The sequence below is a fragment of the Acanthisitta chloris genome, unplaced genomic scaffold (genome assembly GCF_000695815.1).
Source record: "Acanthisitta chloris isolate BGI_N310 unplaced genomic scaffold, ASM69581v1 scaffold8764, whole genome shotgun sequence".
Classification (NCBI taxonomy): Eukaryota; Metazoa; Chordata; class Aves; order Passeriformes; family Acanthisittidae; genus Acanthisitta; species Acanthisitta chloris.
The window spans coordinates 9,221-27,222 of NW_008669879.1; the positions used below are offsets into that span (position 1 = coordinate 9,221).

The 18,002-nt window shown below is 45.8% G+C and overlaps 1 protein-coding gene across 1 annotated transcript; it reads left to right on the top strand.

Moving 5' to 3' along the window:
- Positions 1–8,494: 8,494 nt before the first annotated feature.
- Positions 8,495–11,973, top strand: LOC103801080 (lysozyme g-like). The gene is made up of 5 exons (XM_009073481.1): positions 8,495–8,537; positions 9,305–9,394; positions 10,416–10,612; positions 11,036–11,174; positions 11,843–11,973. Exons 1-5 carry the CDS (start codon positions 8,495–8,497, stop codon positions 11,971–11,973), a joined length of 600 nt encoding a protein of 199 aa, XP_009071729.1.
- The last annotated feature ends 6,029 nt before the right edge of the window (positions 11,974–18,002 follow it).

An 18,002-nucleotide genomic window follows, 5' to 3' on the forward strand; every position in this document is an offset into this window, starting at 1 on the left:
TTGAGCAACCTGCTCTGCTGGGAGGTGTCCCTGCCCAGGGCAGGGGGTGTTGGGACTAGATGATCTAAAAGGTCCATTCCAACCCCTAAAATTCTGTGATTATGAGATCACTTTGAGAAGTCAATCAGCCTAATATGTACACAAGTGCCTGTTCACCTGGTGGAAGCATAAAGTAGACTTGCTTCACACTGGTCTCATTTTTGAGGCAGAAACGCATTAGAAAGTGCTCTTCTTTTTTCTCCTTCAGCCATTGGCACAAAATTGAATTCAGGAAACCAATGTTCCGACAGTATTTTTACAAGTGCCTCAGCAGGACTCATCTCTGAGTCCTAATTATGTTGAATAGGCTGTGGAAATATAAAATCATGTCTGAGGCAGTTGGGTGCTGTGTGGAAACACGTGGGTTTGTCAGGATTCCAGCATGGTGCGTTGTTGGAGGTTACTCAGTTCTGCACGTGAATAGCCTCATGGCACTTTAAGCTGGTGATTTTTTTTTCTAGGTTAATCTTTCTTCATCCTTCCTGGGACCTCTTCCTTCATCTGGTTTGTAACATGTCCACACATACTCCAGTGCTGATAAAAGGAGTTCACAGGAATCTGTGGTTTGAGTAGAATCTTAGAATGGTTTGGGTTGGAAGAGACCTTGAAGGTCTTCCAAGCCCTCTGCCATGGACAGGGACACCCCTGCCATGGATAAAAAGGGAAAGTGAGACTGTTTGCACCCATAAGTTTCAATTTATTTCAAAGTAGTCATTTCCTAAGATCTGCTCCTTCAAGTCTTAACTTTCATGTCTGTTTTCTGCATCTTGAATGAAGACTAAAATGGTTACTGACCAGTCCTCTTGGTAACAATTCCATTCTTGATCAATGTAGTGCAATCCAAATCCAAGGATTCTATTTTTGCTGGTATCTAAAAGTTCTTCAGGACTTGGGAAATTCATCTAGTTTGAATAACGAGGAACAAATTATTCTCTTATGGTAGAGCTCAATGACTTTGCAGTGCAGATGAGTTTTCCATGATAATATGACCTGGGACGGCAAGCTAGAAGTGTCACAATACAGAGAACAGCAGCTCAAACAAATGTCAGCTGTACAGACTTGAAAAGCAGAAAGATTACCTTGGTCAGCAGTGATCTAGGGGCCAGGTGGCTGATAGATGAGGTGATGATGGTGTGCAAGAGCTAGAAAGGACACAGGTTGCATGGGAGTAATTCCTTGCAGCAGATAGATTGGATATGTAAGGACAGGACTGGTTTAGGCTGCTGAGCCTAGGCTAATCACAAAATGGTACTTGGTCTGGCATGTGTTGGCTGTGAAAGGGTGTTAGACAACGAAGAGATGAGAAATGGTCACACAGCTTTGGAAGTGATGGGGCTTATGCCTGAACTCAGCAAGTAACTTCAGTAATGATTGGTGCTTAAGTCTGTGCCTGATGCTTGCATGAAGTCATCATTAAAGAAATCCACGAAGGCAATAATAACCAAACAGGATATGGGTTGTTCAGCTCTTAATGATGGATTAGTTGGACTTGAGTGGATGCTCCTTGATCACTGATTGATCCTGTGTTTTGCTTTTGATGGTTTACTCAAGAAATCTACCCAGAAGTGAAGTGCTGAGTTGAGCTTTGGGATCTGGGAAGCATGAAGAAGGCTGGAGCCAGAAAGAGATGGGATGAGACAAACTCTGGAGAGGGCAGTAAGTGAGCAGCTGCTCTCAGACCCTGTTGGCTGGATTGCCTGCGAGCATCACCGTGGTCACTGAGGGAGGCCAACTCAAAAGATCAATCCATGCCTTTGAGTCCTCTGTTCCAAGTGATTCCCATTGTGCCATTTCCCATCTCGAAATTCTAAAATAAAGATTTTGCTACAGAAATTTCTATAGAAAGTCTGGGTTTTGAACACTACAGTTTCTAAAAAGAAACTCCTTTGTCCTCCACACAAGAGCAAAGGCAGTGTCCTCCACCCGGTGTGAGGGATGCTGTTGTTTCACCTCTCCCATGCACACACAAACAGGCACAGGCTGATGCAGAAATAATGTGGCTTTTGTACTCACTGCATATACAATAGCTATGTATTCCACCTTTTTAAAAGGAAAGTTCTGTCAGTAGTGGGTGGATCTGTCCCTTTGGAACAGCTATGTCTGACAGTTTGAGACCGAGAGTTATGCTCTGGAACTGGAGAAAAGCCTCTCTAGGAATCAGAAGTGGAGAGTACTTGGTGTTACAGTGGGATATTTTAGAACTGTTCTGAGGGGCATGTTGCCTCTGAGCCACCTTTAAAGGATAAAAGGAGACAGGTTCCACCACGTTTCACTAAAAAAATGTCTACTCTGATCTTTTGTTCCTTGGCTATTTGACTAAAAAAAGGTCTACTCTGATCTTTTGTTCCTTGGCTCATGCTTTGGAGCCTTCAGTGTTAAGCCTAACATGATTGTAGTGATCAGGACATTGTGGTCTCCCAGATCCTCCTTGTTCCCTGTCCCCCTGCAGAGCACCATATGCTACAAAATGGAACTCATGCCTTCTTCATCAATTTAAGCTAACACATCAAACTGGCTAAAGTAGTACCTAAGACCCCAGAGCATCACCCCAAAAATCTTGTTCAAATTATGAGAATTCATTGGAAGTGTATGTACACTGAGAGGTATTTGATACTTGTTGATGGCAAGGCAGGAGTGAAGAAAACTTACTTTTAGAGATCTCATGAAGTGCATATTCTAAGGCTGCATTCTTTTGGGTTAGTCTTACAGCCATGGCTTGATCTGCCTAAAACAAACCACCACCGATGCAGCAGCCACGTAGCTGTGTGAGCTCAGTGTTGAATCTGTGTTACTCTAACTTCTCTTTTTGAACACAGCCTGCTCAAGAGTCACCTGCCTGGTGGTTTGATTTCAACATGTGACTCTTGTAAAAAAGGTGTAAAAATTAATTCACCTGCATCACAAACCATGCAACCTCCAGTAACCATTGGATTTTCCCAGCGTGACATTGTATGAAAATCAGGTGATTGTAAGAGACAAAACAACACTAATTACTTTCCTGATCTACTTCCTCCTTGCTAATTATTTCTTTTGTTAGTGTGCTGCCCTAGAACAAAACTCTGAAATTGTTTCCTGTTTGGATTCTGAAATGTTGACAGCCCTCAATGCTTTGTATCATTTATTTTGGGCACAGAGAAATGTTACTATAAAATCATAGAATGGTTTGGGTTGGAAGGGACCTTAAACATCACATAGTTCCAACCCTCTACCTTGGGCAGGGACACTTTCCACTAGTCCAGACTCTCCCAAGCCCCATCCAGCCTGGCCTTGAACACTTCCAGGGGTGACATATCCACAGCTACTCTGGGTGACCTGTTCCAGTGCCTCACCACCTTTACAGCAAAGAATTTCTTCCTGTTATCAAATCCAAACCAACTTTTTTCATATAAAGCCATTCCCCCTTGTCCTATCACTACAAGTCCTCGGAAAAAGTTACTCTCCAGCTCTCTTTAGGTAAACTCCCTTTAGGTACTGGAAGATGCTATAAGGGTCTCCCCAGAGCTTTCTTTTCTGCAGGCTGAACAGCACCAGCTCTCTCAACCTGTCTTCATAGGAGAGGTGCTCCAGCCCTCTGATCAACCTAGTGGCTCTCCTCTGGACTCCAGCAAGTCCATGTCCTTCTTATGCTGGGGCCCCAGAGCTGGGTGCAGTACTCCAGGTGGGATCTCATGACTGTACTTGCTGGGTCATGCTGAACTTCTCATCAACCAACACCCCCACGTCCTTCTCCTCAGGGCTGCTCTCAATCCATTCACTCCCCAGTGTTTGGGGTTACCCTGACCACGTGCAGAATCCTATCCTGGCACAACCTACAACTGACTTATATTAGGTGATAGATTTGTTTTTAAGCTGGGATGTGAACTGAGGTCTCATAAGATCCAGCCCAGTGACATCTTTGGTAGAACACCTTTCCTACAGTAAAATTCAAAAATCTCTTTTTAGAGAACAGAAGGAAAATACTTTTTTCTTCTCTCACAAACCCTTCTGGCCTTAGTTACTTCACATGATGGCTGGAGAGATGCTTTGCACAGAGTGGAATGTTATTTCAATGCTCATACACATTCTTCAGAAAGGCAAGATAAAGGAACACCTTTGGGCCCCTAGCACCTGTTCATTTGTGAGTACAGTGAGAACTGAGAGCTCCAGGTCTTGGAAGTTTGAAGAACTTTGCTATTTAAAAAACACGTAGATGTGGCACTTCGGGACATGGTTTAGTATGAGAATTGGTAGCACTGGGTTAATCACAGAATCATAGAATCAACAGGATTGGAAGAGACCTCCAAGATCATCGAGTCCAACCCTACCATGGTCACTAGCCCATGGCACTAAGTGCCACATCAGTCTCAGCTTGAAAACCTCCAGGGATGGGGAATCCACCACCTCCCTGGGCAGCACATTCCAATGCCTGAGCACTCTCTCTGCAAAAAATCTCTTCCTAATAGCCAACCTAACCCTCCCCTGGCAGAGCTTGAGTCTGTGCCCTCTTGCCCTGCTGCTGGTTGCCTGGGAGAAGAGACCAACCCCCACCTGACTCCAACCTCCTGTCAGGGAGTTGCAGAGGGTGAGAAGGTCTCCCCTGAGCCTCCTCTTCTCCAGGCTGAACACCCCCAGCTCCCTCAGCCTCTCCTCATGCCACTTGTGCTCCAGTCCCTTCACCAGCCTCGTTGCTCTGCTCTGGACCCCATGGTTGGACTCAGTGATCTTAGAGGTCTTTTCCAGCCTAAATGGTTCTATGATTACTTCCAGGTATACTAGATGTAGAAAAGAAAATCTGTGGAAGTTTAATTATTAATCTGCAGAGGGTTTGTCTGGGATGATGCTACAGGTACATCTTTAACTGGTCTGTTAGTGGTAGGCATCCAACATGCGTCAGCAGTGATGGGCACAGCTTCCCTATAAAGCAGTTAAAAAGTCTGTGAATACCTGGTGTTACCTATAATTACATCCCAGACAAAAGGAACAACCTGAGAAATGCATCTGCCTGTCTATGTTATGAAACCAGCTGAAACTCACAACAGACAATAATTAATGTGGGTATTGTTCCAGGTCATTTTAGATAGTCTTCTCACCACCCAGTGGTATGTGATGCTATAACCTGCAACCTGCAGGAGAACAACATGTGCACCACGTAATGCTTTTCGAAGTGATGCTCCATTTTCAGTGCATCTCCATTAGGTGGAATGAAAAATTTCACTTGGCATGAGGGAAGAAAAATTAAAGTGAAAGTTGGGAAGAACTGTTGACATTGAACCTTGGTGTGCTTTAGATCTCATGTGTGCTCCCTTCTAGTTTAACTAAAAGAAGGTTTTTTTCTTTAGCCTTGAGAAGAGGCTCAGGGGTGACCTCCTGGCTCTCTGCAACTCCCTGCCAGGGTTGGAGAGAGGTGGGGGATGTGTGTCCTGCCAGGGCTGCAGGGAGAGGATAGAGGGAATGGCCTTGAGCTGAGCCAGGGCAGAGTCAGATTAGATGTTAGGAGAGATGTTTTCCCTGTGAGGGTGTTCAGGCACTGGAATATTGCCCAGGGAGGTGGTGGAGTCACCATCCCTGGAAGTGTTTCAGAGGTGTCTGGATCTGACACTGGAGGATCTGGTTTAGGGGTAGGGGTTCCAGCAGTGACAGGTTAATGGTTGGACTGGATGATCTTAGAGGTCTCTCCAACCCTGATGATTCTGTGATTCTATTCTGTCATTCTAGTGCAAAATGCTGTTTTGTCAGGTAACATTTTTTAATCCACTCTGTTCTTCCTTTAGCTCGATATAACTACCAGTGCTGGTCACAGACCATGGAGAAACCACATCTGTGGTCACTGACTGCAGCCTATTGCCAGGATGCTCCTGTGAATACCAGGAAGTTTTCCTGCTTCTTAAATTTAAAAAGTTGCAGATACTATTTGCTGAGTGAACTCCTCCTCTTTCCTTGACTTCCCATCTCCTCTCTCCCAGTCACACACTGTGCTGACCAAAATTCCACACATGGAGAATATGTATTGTAATTTTCCACATGAAATCTATCATAAAAATGACAAATTGTGCCATACTAGTGACAGACATTATGAGTTCTACATTAAGATTCACCTTACTTCAGATCCCAACCCTTCCCATAACAACAGGGCTAGGTTCTCTGGTGAAGGTTCCCTCCTTCTTACTATCTTAGGATTCAAGTCTGTGATATTTGTGTTTATTGATTTATAAGGCCCCACTTGGTCATCTCCTGTGCTTTACAGACTCATAACCATTGCCTGGGTTTGAACCCAGTAATTAGGATCTGGCCAAAACAGTGTTTCCTACCCACCACATCTCAAGCCTAAAAGAAAGCAATGGCAATAGATGGGTTTGTGATGTATTAAAAAATGAAGAGAAAGCTACTGGAAGAAAATGTTGCTTTCCTAGCCTCCATACATGCTGGGCAGTGTCTTGAGAAGAGAAAAATATGGCAAAGGGACAGGATTGAAGAGCCTCCCAGACCATCTTTCCTTCTCCAAGTGACTCAGACGTTTCAGATAGGTGAAAAATCTCTTGGCCACAAAACAGAGACCCTCTGTGTGTCCCCACTAGTTTCAGCTGCTGAGAGACAAATTTCCTTCCTCCTAATTTCAGCTGCAGCATTTACCTCCCCAAGTCTGAAAGTCAAACACTCCTCTCAAAGAATTCACATCCCTCTCCTGAATTGCTGTAAGCAATGAAGCAGTGAGATGCTTTTCTTTAATTATCCTTCTCAAAATTCATATGAAAGTATGAGACCTAATTAAAAGCTTGCCAATCTGAAATCACTGAGGAAATGAGACAAAAAAAAAATCCTTCCAGAAATTGGTCCAGACTCAACTCAGCTGCAGAACAAGGCATGGATCTGACTTTTGCCTGGCCTCTGCCACTGATTCACTGCAATCCTTTCTGCAAGTCATTTATTGTGCATCAATGTTCTTATTGATGGAGGAAAAACCCAGTATTTATTTCCTTTCACAGAGTTGTCCTCAGTCTGACTAACCACCACTTGTGCAAATCTTTGGATGAAAGAAATCGTAAGAGTTCTAAGCCCTTAATATATATCACTTATTGTACTTTAAAACAGTCATCACAGTAGGTAGGAATTAACATTCCAAAGCCCATAGGGTGGATACCTTTTCCTCCATATATATATAAAAGTCATCAAGTGCTCTGCCTCAGAGGAAGGCCAACTGCAGACAGGTGAGTCTGAATTCACTCAGAGAGCCAGGAGCCTTGATTTTGGGTTTGGTTTAGCATTTTGTCAATATTGTCATTGCTGTGCTGTTTCTACCTAAGGCCTGTGAGGTTTTCCTGATGGGAGGGAAAAAAAAAAAGGCTGATAATTTGGCAATGTCCTGCATGTGGAAAGAGCTACAGGCTGGAGCTTTTGGTGGGGACCCATATGGATTTGCCATAAGGTGTTGGGTCAAGCTGTGTTGGTCTGGGCTGGTGAATACTCAGTGTTGGAGCTCAAAGTGAGTGACTGGGTGTTACTCAGCTCCAGCCATGGGTATTTGCTAGCCCAAATAAGCTCACTCAGGACAAGGGAGTCTTTCCAATAACTCCAGTAGGCTGTTTGTGTTTCTGCACCCATGCAGCCTGGTTTGCAGTAGAAATGCAAGAGAAAGAGCTAGAAAAAAAGCCACGTGTTATTAAAATCCATAATGTATTTTCAGGTGTTAACAGCATTAGTGATGATTGCCTACAAGACTCATGGTGTATTTTGTATTTGAAACCCTCTTGAGGAAAAAACCCAAATATTTGTAAGCCATAAAATCTCAGTTTTACTGAGTTCAGTCCATGGTTTTTGTGCTTGATAACTTTTATCTGATGGCATTTTGAAATTTGGTTAATAAGCACAGTAGATGCATTTCTTAGTAAAGTGATCATCTGCCATTATGGCACAGAGAGGTGTTATTTCACCAAGTAAATCTTGGAGTTGCCTTGCATGCTCTCAGTAGAGACTGGAGGGTCATACTGCTTGATTTTTGAAAAGTTTTTCCAAAAGTCAAGCAAAACTCCTTTTAGAACAGAGAGACAAGGGATGTGTACACTGTGGAGCACATCAGACTTCAAACACCTGTAAAATTCCAGCAAAGGCAGTGTACCTTCTCACTGTAAAGACAAGCTATGGGCATTTGGGGGGAGCATGTGAGCAAGCAATGAGAAGTGGCAGGAGCTAAAAAGATCCTTGCTGGCCCAGGCTCCCAGCAGGGAGCTCCATGATCCCAAGCACTCCAAGGGGAGAATGTGCTGCTCCCTAAACTCTCTTCTCCAAGCTCTCCAAGGGCAGAATGTGCTGCTCCCTAAACTCTCTTCAGCTAATGCCACCCCAGCCTGGTGCCCCAGGGTGGGAGCTTTTGGCAAGCCAACGTTGCTACAGTGCTGTTGAAAATCAGCATGGATTTCCTCACGTTTTGCAAACCACTCTGTTTCCAGGTGTCCTGTGAGAGCTGAGGAGAGCCATCACCATGATCCCTGCACTGCTATTGCTGGGTCTTTCAGCCCTTGTTGGTGAGCTGGGTTTGGGGGGTGGTCAAAGGGAATTGTTTGCAGGAGGACCAAGGAGAGGAGATGTTGTGTCAGCCTGAGGGTCCCTTTCTGCATGGGGCTGTAAAACCCTGTGTGGCTGAAGGTCCTTATCTGCCATACAAGGCTGTTTGACATCCACACATGTCCTTTAAACCAGGAGTAGGGGACAGACACCAGAAGGGAATCACAGACTCTTGATCTTCCCAGCTAACCTTATCTGATCTCTCTGCCTGCTCAGAAATGGTCTAATAAGTGTGGGAAGCTATTTGATGGAGGGTATTAGTTCCTCAGTTCCTGAGGAAACAGGGTCATTTTCCCAGGCTGAGGACAACATTCTCCTGAATGAATTCCTCACCAAGTTATGGAGGGACAGAGGAGACACTCCCAGCCAGGGAGATCAGGAACCACCACCCATCATATGAGGGGTCCTGCACTTTGGGGGGCATAGAATGGGAAGAGCCCTCTGAAATAAATTCAGAGACTGTTCTTCTCTCCCAGACCAGCCTTTAGATCTAACAGGACGTGTGCATATTCATCTAAATTGTCATTAGATTTATTTGCTTTGAATCATTCAGTTAGAAAAGGACCAGTTTCTGTTCTCTACATTTCTTTGATAATGCTAATGATGGAGAGCAATGTCAAGTGTACAAGCATGGACAAAACGAGGGGATGTGGACTGAAGGTCTGGATGACTCTCCCGTGCCTGACTGAGATCATTTATGTTCAAACACCTCTGCTTAATATTTCAGCTCCAGCCGTGAGTTACAGTTGCTATGGTGATATAAGTGCTCTTCAAGCCCCCAGGATCTCCTGCACACCTGTAAGATCCTCTGACTGTGGTAGGTGTCATTCATTGCTTGATTTGTCCACCTATTTGTACCTGACAGAGAGATGCTTTACCTTCTGTTACTGCCAAATGAAATGTGGTGCAGCTATTCAATTAGCCCAAAGGGAGAAAGCAACACTTGCTCTCCCAAAATGAGAGGTGCTCTGAAGCCTCCAGACCTGGTGGGAAGTGAAAGGACAAACTTCAGGTCCCATAGTCAGGATCTTCAGCCTCAAGGCAAAGGGAAATGGTACCACCCATTTTCAATTAAAACAGCTTCTTCATCAGCCAGGAATTTAGCAGCAGCATCCTCACAAAGCCCCAGGGCCTGTCTGCTTGAAGGGCAGGGTGCACAGAGCCAGGTCCTGAGAGCTGAGATGGCCAGTGGTGACCTGCCAGAGACAGAATTTACAGGGGAAAGGTCCCACGTGTGTAGCCATCCTTCCTCTGGGTGACTCCTTTTCGGTTCCTCCTCTTCCTTGCCTTGTGTTATTGCCCCATGTCACTGCACAGCTGACTGTGTCAGGTTCATATCTCCAGGGACTTTGCCATGTACCTCGTATGAAGGCTCTTCCAGGGCAGACACCTGGCTGCTGGTGTCCAAGCATGGATCTGAACCCTCTTGCTTGTTTCCAAACTCTTCCAAAATTGCTTTAAACTCCCCAGCTTTCCATAGTAGCAGCATAGCTGTTACTGCAGTTTGACCAGTCAGTAGTAACTTCTTTCTCCATTTTCCAAATCCTTTTTGGAACAACACTTTTCTGACTGAAGAGCTGCATTTCCAGTGGTGCAGCAGCAGAAGAGGACCACGAAAGTGTGGTCCAACCTCTTAAGAAACCTCTTTTCCCCTGGCCATCCCTGGGTACTGGCACAGTAGCTCCCTGGTCGTAGTTAGGGCTAACAGGTCTGGCTGCAAAACTCAGTGTAGATGGAATGTCTCCAAAACTTGAGTAACATCTTTGATGCTCCAGCTGAAGGGGAAAGCAAGGGGTTTGAACAGGGGTGTAAGTTTGTTTTTTCCTCCACTGCAGGAGGATATGCCTTGGTCCGGAGAACTGCTGAGGCTGACCTGGTACGCCTGAGGAGATATGAGATCCCCATCAAGAGAGTAGCCAGAAACCTGTGCTTGGACCCAGCACTCATTGGTGCCCTCATCTCCCAGGAGAGCCGTGTTGGGCTCCTGCTGGACAACGGTTGGGACCAGGGACGGCACAAGTATGGCTTGATGCAGGTACATTGAGACCTCAGTACGAAAACAGGAATGTGTATCCCAGGGCCTCACCTTAGCAAATGGCTGTTCTGTGTTTGAAACTGTTTGTGGATGTCAAAAGTTGTGCTTAAGCATTGTGCTGGGTGAGATAATGAGTTGCAGGCTGGGAGCACAAAGAAGAGGGGGAAGATACAGAGGTGGTTGTGTTCAGAGGGAAACACATTTTCTTGCTTGTCTTTTCTAGATCAGCAGGCAGCAATTGCAGCCTTCACCTTAGCAAATGGCTGTTCTGTGTTTGAAACTGTTTGTGGATGTCAAAAGTTGTGCTTAAGCATTGTGCTGGGTGAGATAATGAGTTGCAGGCTGGGAGCACAAAGAAGAGGGGGAAGATACAGAGGTGGTTGTGTTCAGAGGGAAACACATTTTCTTGCTTGTCTTTTCTAGATCAGCAGGCAGCAATTGCAGCCTTATGGACTGTGGGATAGTGAAGAACACATAAATCAGTGCTCAAGTATCCTGGTGCTTTCAATTAATGAAGTAAGGGCAAGACATCCTACCTGGACCTGGGACCGGCAGCTGAGAGGTATGGAATGGGCTACGTGCTACAAAGGGATGCACTGACTGATGGCAGTGCTGGTGTCACTTTTAAGGAGAAAGAGCATCAGTCTTCCAGATTTTACAGCATCTATTACCTAAAAAAAACAGCGAAACACAGAGTTTTCTGATTTAAAAGAGGCAATCCCAAACCAGCAGAGCAGCAATGTGAAACAGCTGTCAAGTGGATAAATGAGGTAGAAACCAACCAAAAGCCACCAAGGAATGCTGAAATTGAGGCACTGCAACAATAGGCTTCTTGTGGCAAGATGTTGTGCCCCTGAAGCTTAGGATCCAGGTTTCCTTGTAGTTCATGTCATGCACATGCTGGTTTGTTCACCCTATGCTATTCCTTACTCTCCCATCCTTGCTCTGTATTCCTTACTCTCCCATCCTTACTCTGACACTGCCTTTTTAGATTACATCCTTTTCTGGGACCATCATGCCATTCCCTCCAGCATTTTGAGCGAGTCATGGATTCCTACAAGATAACAACAAAGATTTTACAAAATCAGTCACTTTACCAATAATGCACAATTAGCACCGTGCCAAGCACTAGTGTATGTTTGGTGAGATGCATGGCCCTTTTGGCTAGAAACTTCTGCTTTTAAATCTCTACTTATAAGCCTATAACAACTCCTTCTGAACTCTTTCCAGGGGGAATCTGCACCTACCATGCAAAAATGGGCAACGTCCGTGTCTACGAGGAAGATCCATGCAGCACATACAGCAACTACGTCAACAGCGTCATCGGGCGAGCCCAGTACTTCAAGAGACATGGGTTCTAGCTCCTAAACCCACCCTGCCACCAGGCCTCTCCTCGGCATAGACCAGCCCAGTAGTGATGGTAGTACCCAGAGCAGTTCCTCAGGTCTCCTGGCAGGACCTTGGTCACTCCAGCAAACCCCAACTCCCCACTCCCCAGGGCTGAGCAGTGCCTTCCAGGGCACCCAAAGGGATGACATGCCACAAGCTCAGGGCCTTTGAAAGGCAGATGGGGGCAGAGCAGCAGTGTTTAAGTGTTGGGTGAGGAAAGTGACTCTTCCTCAGACTCAGCTTCAAACAGGATGTTCCACATCCCCCAGACACAAGCACACAGGCAGCTCTCCCTGGGCATTGACTCTTCCCATCTTCTAATGCTCTCTCCATGGCCAACAGGGGGATGAAGTCCCTGAGCTGAAGTCTTTCTTTCCCTTGATTGTACTGGCTAAAGGACAATGAAGAAACTTCTCATCAAGCCTTTGGTCTCTGCAGGAGCTGAGTATTCCTGTGGCCAGTCTTGATGGGGGCAATGCTAAACATGCTTCACTCAGTCACCCAAGCTCTGCAGGCCATGGTGGGGCTGGAGAACTCTTCAGGGTGAAAAGTGGCCTCACACAGGGGAAATCCTCTGTAAGGGAAGTACTGCAAGTGCCACAGCAAACATGCAAAATGCCTTTCCATTAGAGAGCAGCCCTTGAAGCAGGAGCCAGTCCCAAACACACCCACCCCAGAAGCAATAGCATTGGTAAAAACAACCCACAACCTATTCTGCTTTAGCTTTGGCACCTTTACTGGGTTTCCTCCAAGTTTAAAAGCATTTCATCATCTGTCCCTGTGCCAGGAATCCCAACTTCTAACAGGAGTGAATTAGCTCTGGGCTTTCTAAGGTCTGTTTGAAAGTGGTCTTCAATTGCGGGTGGGTCTCTGGGTGCCAACGGAGGTTTAATGAGAATAAGAGAGAAAATAAAGATAAATGTTAAATCCTAATGTTGTTTTTCTCTCAGTTTCATGGGGCTCAGTGGGTAGCAACCTACAATTCGAGTAAAAAACCCAACTGAGTACTCTTGGAATGGGTCTAAAACTCAGTTTGAGAACAGGGAGAGGAAAATGGGGCTGAAGATTGGATAGGTCAGAAGAGCTGGGTCTGAGCCTGGCCACTGACCCAAACCTGTGAATAAGGGAAGAAGGACATTGATGTTTAGCCTTTTAAATTGCCATTTGGGAGGTGTGAGGGCACCTTTCTGCCAGCTGTCACCGTTGCTGCTGCAGGAGTGATGTGCCTGGCAGTCCCTGCCCAGCAGTGCAGGGCCATGCTGTGAGTGTGCCTGGGCTGCCAGGCAGGGACAGTCAACACAGGCAGCAGGAGAGCTGGTTTGGAGACAGCTTTTGCAAGAAAGAGCAGCTTTAATGCTGTGCCCCTTGCCTTGCCAGTCACTCATCTGCTTGCTCTTGCTGCAAGGGCTCTGTGTGATTAACATATTCACAAGCAAACTCATTTTATCACCTCTGGAGAACAGAGGGAACTCTAGGGTGTCTCAAAGGTTACTGATTTGTTTTTAAGACTACAGTAAACAGTTCAGTGTTGAGCAGCCACAAGTATTGGACTATATATTATTTAGTCTTTAGTGAATTCTGCTCTATGGCCAGATAATTTTGCTAAAATCACTACTTTGTAATACAAACTTCTGAAATGTATCGCATGGTTTGATCCCTTCTACTTGGCATAGCTTATGTAAAATTCATAGGATGAAGTCTTTGGTGCATTATGTTATGTAAACCTCTATGTTATATAAACTTCTTATGTAAAGCCCACGGATTCATTTTTGGTAGATCAGTATAAACTTCCAATGGGGCAGGGAATCTCATCGATGCCTATGTGTACACTGTTGGGCTTTGAGTTCAGAGGGTGAACAAGAGTGGAGCTTTCTTTGGTTGCCTTCATGTCAGCCTCAATCACTGCCAGCAAGCTCCTTGTCACCACTGCTGGTGCTGCCAACTCCTCAGGAGTCCAATTTCTGCAAGTGTTACCTGTGAAGCTGCTGCTTCAGGTTATGGTAGCAACACCCAAGGGCCTGCAGACCTGCAGACCTGCCCACTGACTTGTGCAGCATTGCCACAAAGGGTTATTGATCTCTCTAAGCCTGTTTAACATTCCCAATTATGGGAATTCCATGTTTTGTTGCAAGTATTATTTTAGGGTTTCAACATGTTGCAGCGAAAAGAGAAAATCTCTGCAGAAAATGAGTTTGAGCTTGATGAATTGGTAGGAAGGAGGAAATAATTAAGGAAAGTTTAACACTGGCACTCTGCCTTAAGGTTTGAGCAAAAGCTTTCCTGACAAACTGTGAGTTCAGATTGCTGTTCCCCTCTGATATTTTTCTGATCAAGTGTGTCCATGTTACTGGAAGTTACTTTTCTGCCTGGTGCAGACAGGGCAGTTGCACTTGCACTCCTGGTCAGCCTTTTGACCCATGGCCTAAGGAAAAACCCTCAGATATCCTGCAAAGCAAATGTTCTAATAACAGGTAACATATGTTATATATGTTATATAAAGACCAGGTATTATTATCTGGTAATCCTGTGCTCAGCTCTGGGCCCCTCAGCTCAGGAGGGACATTGAGGGGCTGGAGCAGGTCCAGAGAAGAGCAACGAGGCTGGGGAAGGGACTGGAGCACAAGTGGCATGAGGAGAGGCTGAGGGAGCTGGGGGTGTTCAGCCTGGAGAAGAGGAGGCTCAGGGGAGACCTTCTCACCCTCTGCAACTCCCTGACAGGAGGTTGGAGTCAGGTGGGGGTTGGTCTCTTCTCCCAGGCAACCAGCAGCAGGACAAGAGAGCACAGACTCAAGCTCTGCCAGGGGAGGGTTAGGTTGGAGATTAGGAAGAGATTTTTTCCAGAGAGAGTGCTCAGGCATTGGAATGTGCTGCCCAGGGAGGTGGTGGATTCCCCATCCCTGGAGGTTTTCAAGCTGAGACTGATGTGGCACTTAGTGCCATGGGCTAGTGACCATGGTAGGGTTGGACTGGATGATCTTGGAGGTCTTTTCCAACCTGGTTGGTTCTATGACCCTATGATTCTATATCAGAAAAAGCAGAAGCACAGGCAAGGAAAGAGAGAAGCTGAATCAGAGGGGAAAAAAGGGTCCAGAGAATAACAGACTGGGACACTTGGCTGCAACACTGAAGAAGGTACTAGAGTAAAGGACTGAATGGTTGCTTCAAGAGATCCTGGGGGATGACAAAGCAGCAGGAAGCAGTCAGGTTCTGGCAGCCTGGCTTGGCAGGGAAAAGCCACCACAGACCAACCCAAGTCCTTATCTCACTGAGAGAAGCCATGGATGTGCCATAGCATGAGCTTGATAAGGCTTTCAGCAGAAATCTGAAGTGTCCTCATATGTGAAGGGCCTTAAGATAAGTACAAAAAGCACTGGGAATCAGCAGCTTCTGGTCAAACTGGTGAGACATTTCAAGTGAGCTGCACCAGTCTGTCCTACACTAGTTTCTCTCAAATTTGTGGTCAGAAAATAAATGGAGGGTATGAGCTATCAAACTGTGGGGGACACTGAGAGGGAAAACAAGCACTTCCACTGGTGGTTAGAAGCTATGAAAAGGAACCAAAGTACTGAAATCAATCAAGGGATTGCAAACACTCAGGGAGGTGCAGAACACAAGGAGGTCAAGCAGGGATGTAGCACTGGGTGACCATCCTGCAGAAAAAGTTGGGGGTTCCAGCAGGAAACAAAGGAGCTGATGTCAGTGGAGGAAGGGAGACAGAAAAAAAAAGAGGGAAAATCCCATTTTGGAGGTTTATCTTCATCACAGTACTGTGTATGAAGCACCTGGGGTAACTCTTCTCTCAGCTGTTCAGCTGTCAGAGTCTGTGAGGCTCAGTGTTTGAGTCTGCTGCACCAGCAAAAATGTGCTCAGGACAATCACAACTCCAACAAAAAGGACAGCCTGTAGGAAGCAAGAAATTAGATTTTCTTTCTTTTTTTTTTTTCCCAGAAAAATAAGGAAGACACAGTCATGATTTTCTAATATGCAAAAGAAATGAAGGACAATGACCTATGTCCTTCCCCTTGAGGGTAAGGCAAGGAGCAGCGAGTTTGGGAGCAGATTTGTGTTGGATACTTAAAAAAACTTTCAGGATAATGAAGCCATGGGCATTTCAAAGAACAATCAAGACCAAGATGTAAAAGCAGCTGTATGCCATACAGCTGTAGGAAGGGGAAATGCAGTAGGTGCTGTCCAAGGACCTTTCCAGGCTAACATCACTATGTCAGCAGTCAGCAAATGGAAAAGAAAAAAAAGTACAGACAGAGAAGAAAAATCTCCTCTGTTAGGATCCTATGATTTGGTTTTACAACTGATGTCAGTACCAGGAAATGGATTTAAATGTGCTTCCTACAACAAAGAGCAAATGTGAGGTGGAAAGCTTTGTGTCTGATCGACTTGATAAGCTGCAGGTGGTATGGGCTGATCCCTCCATGGCTCAGGGATCTGTTTGGAGTCTGGGGCTGCACTGAGTGCCTTTCACAGGCACTGGGCAGAGGGACCAATTTAACAACCTCTTTCAGCAGTAACTGGAGCAGTAGAAAACCACTGTCCAAAACAAGTCCCCTGGGCCAGAGCCCTAAGCCAGTGGGAGAACAGAGTGCTCTGATGACTCTGAACTCCAGAGTTGGATCCATTTGAGCCACGTGTTGATGTCCCTCTCCCTCTGAGATATGCAGAAAACAAAGGGAAATGCCAGCACAGCAATGCAGTGCTGAATAACTGCATTTGTTCTGCTCCATTACTCACTGAAAAATTGGGCTGGGATTTCCTAACCAGCAACATGTTCCCAGGACAGGGCTTTTCTGCCAGTTGCCTTGGGCACATTCAGGACAACACCCCAAAATACCAGGCCCATCTTTTGTTGTATCCAGGCCAGAAAGGGTAACTCCAGCTCCCCTTCAAACCAGAGGTGTCAGGTGAGCATAAGAAATGCTGTGTGGGTAATACTGGTGATCAGTCACCACTGAAGTATGTCTCCAACAGCAGCAGGAGATAATGCCTGGGGAGGACACATGGACTTGGCTGCTTTCTGCAGCCTATTTTCCTCCTGTGCATCCCCAGCATAACAGGGATATCAGCATCCCACATAACAGGGACAGTGGGAGACGTGTCCACCCTTTGACTATGAATCCATCCAGTCACTTTGGGTAAGTGCTGGTGCTGTTGTCCTTCACAGCCTCCTGGGTGGCAAAGCACAGCCAGGTTCCTTGATAATAATACTGGTTTGAATCTTCATAAAATCCCTTCTGAAGTTCTAGAAATATTCCACTCACTGGCCTTTTTCCATGTGACATCATCCCAGAATGGTCCCCAAGAACCAAGGCAGGTTTGCTCTCTATGGGAGTTGGGCTGACTGTCTTACAGCAGATCAGATTTATCCATCACCTCAGTGACCTTCTCCTTAGTGTACACTCTCCTGAGCTGCCCAGGATGGGCACCAGCCTGTGGGCCCAAGGACTCCTGTGGAGCTGGTGCTGCAGCTGGGGATGCCAAGATTTCTAACACTTGGCTCAGTTCATTTAACTGCATTCCTTGTTACCCAATACTCCCACGTTGGATGCACATGGGTTGCTTTTTCCCAGTTCAATGTTCAAAGGGATCACTTTGCAAGATTGCAACCTCAGAGCAGTTTCCCACTAACATCCCTCAAACAAAGCCCTTATACCTCTCTCTAGTGTTTGTTTCTGTGGTTTCCTGGCAGCAGGGATTTACTGCAGCCAAAAATTCTGCTGCTGCATCTCACCCTGCTGAGGCACCAATCCAGTCAGTTCCCAAGCTCCCACTCCTACCACCATCCTGTAGTTACTGTCTCTCTGGCCTCACTGACCAATCTCACTGAACTCAAAAAAGACCTATATAGTACAGTCCTACAACTGCACTTTTATCAGCAGTGTCTGGGATTTCCACCCACAGGTTTTTAGGGTGCTTCTGTTTTTCTGTAATATTTCCACGCTGTAGTATTTTCATCCTTCACATACAGCATCACTCCTCCACCTCTACA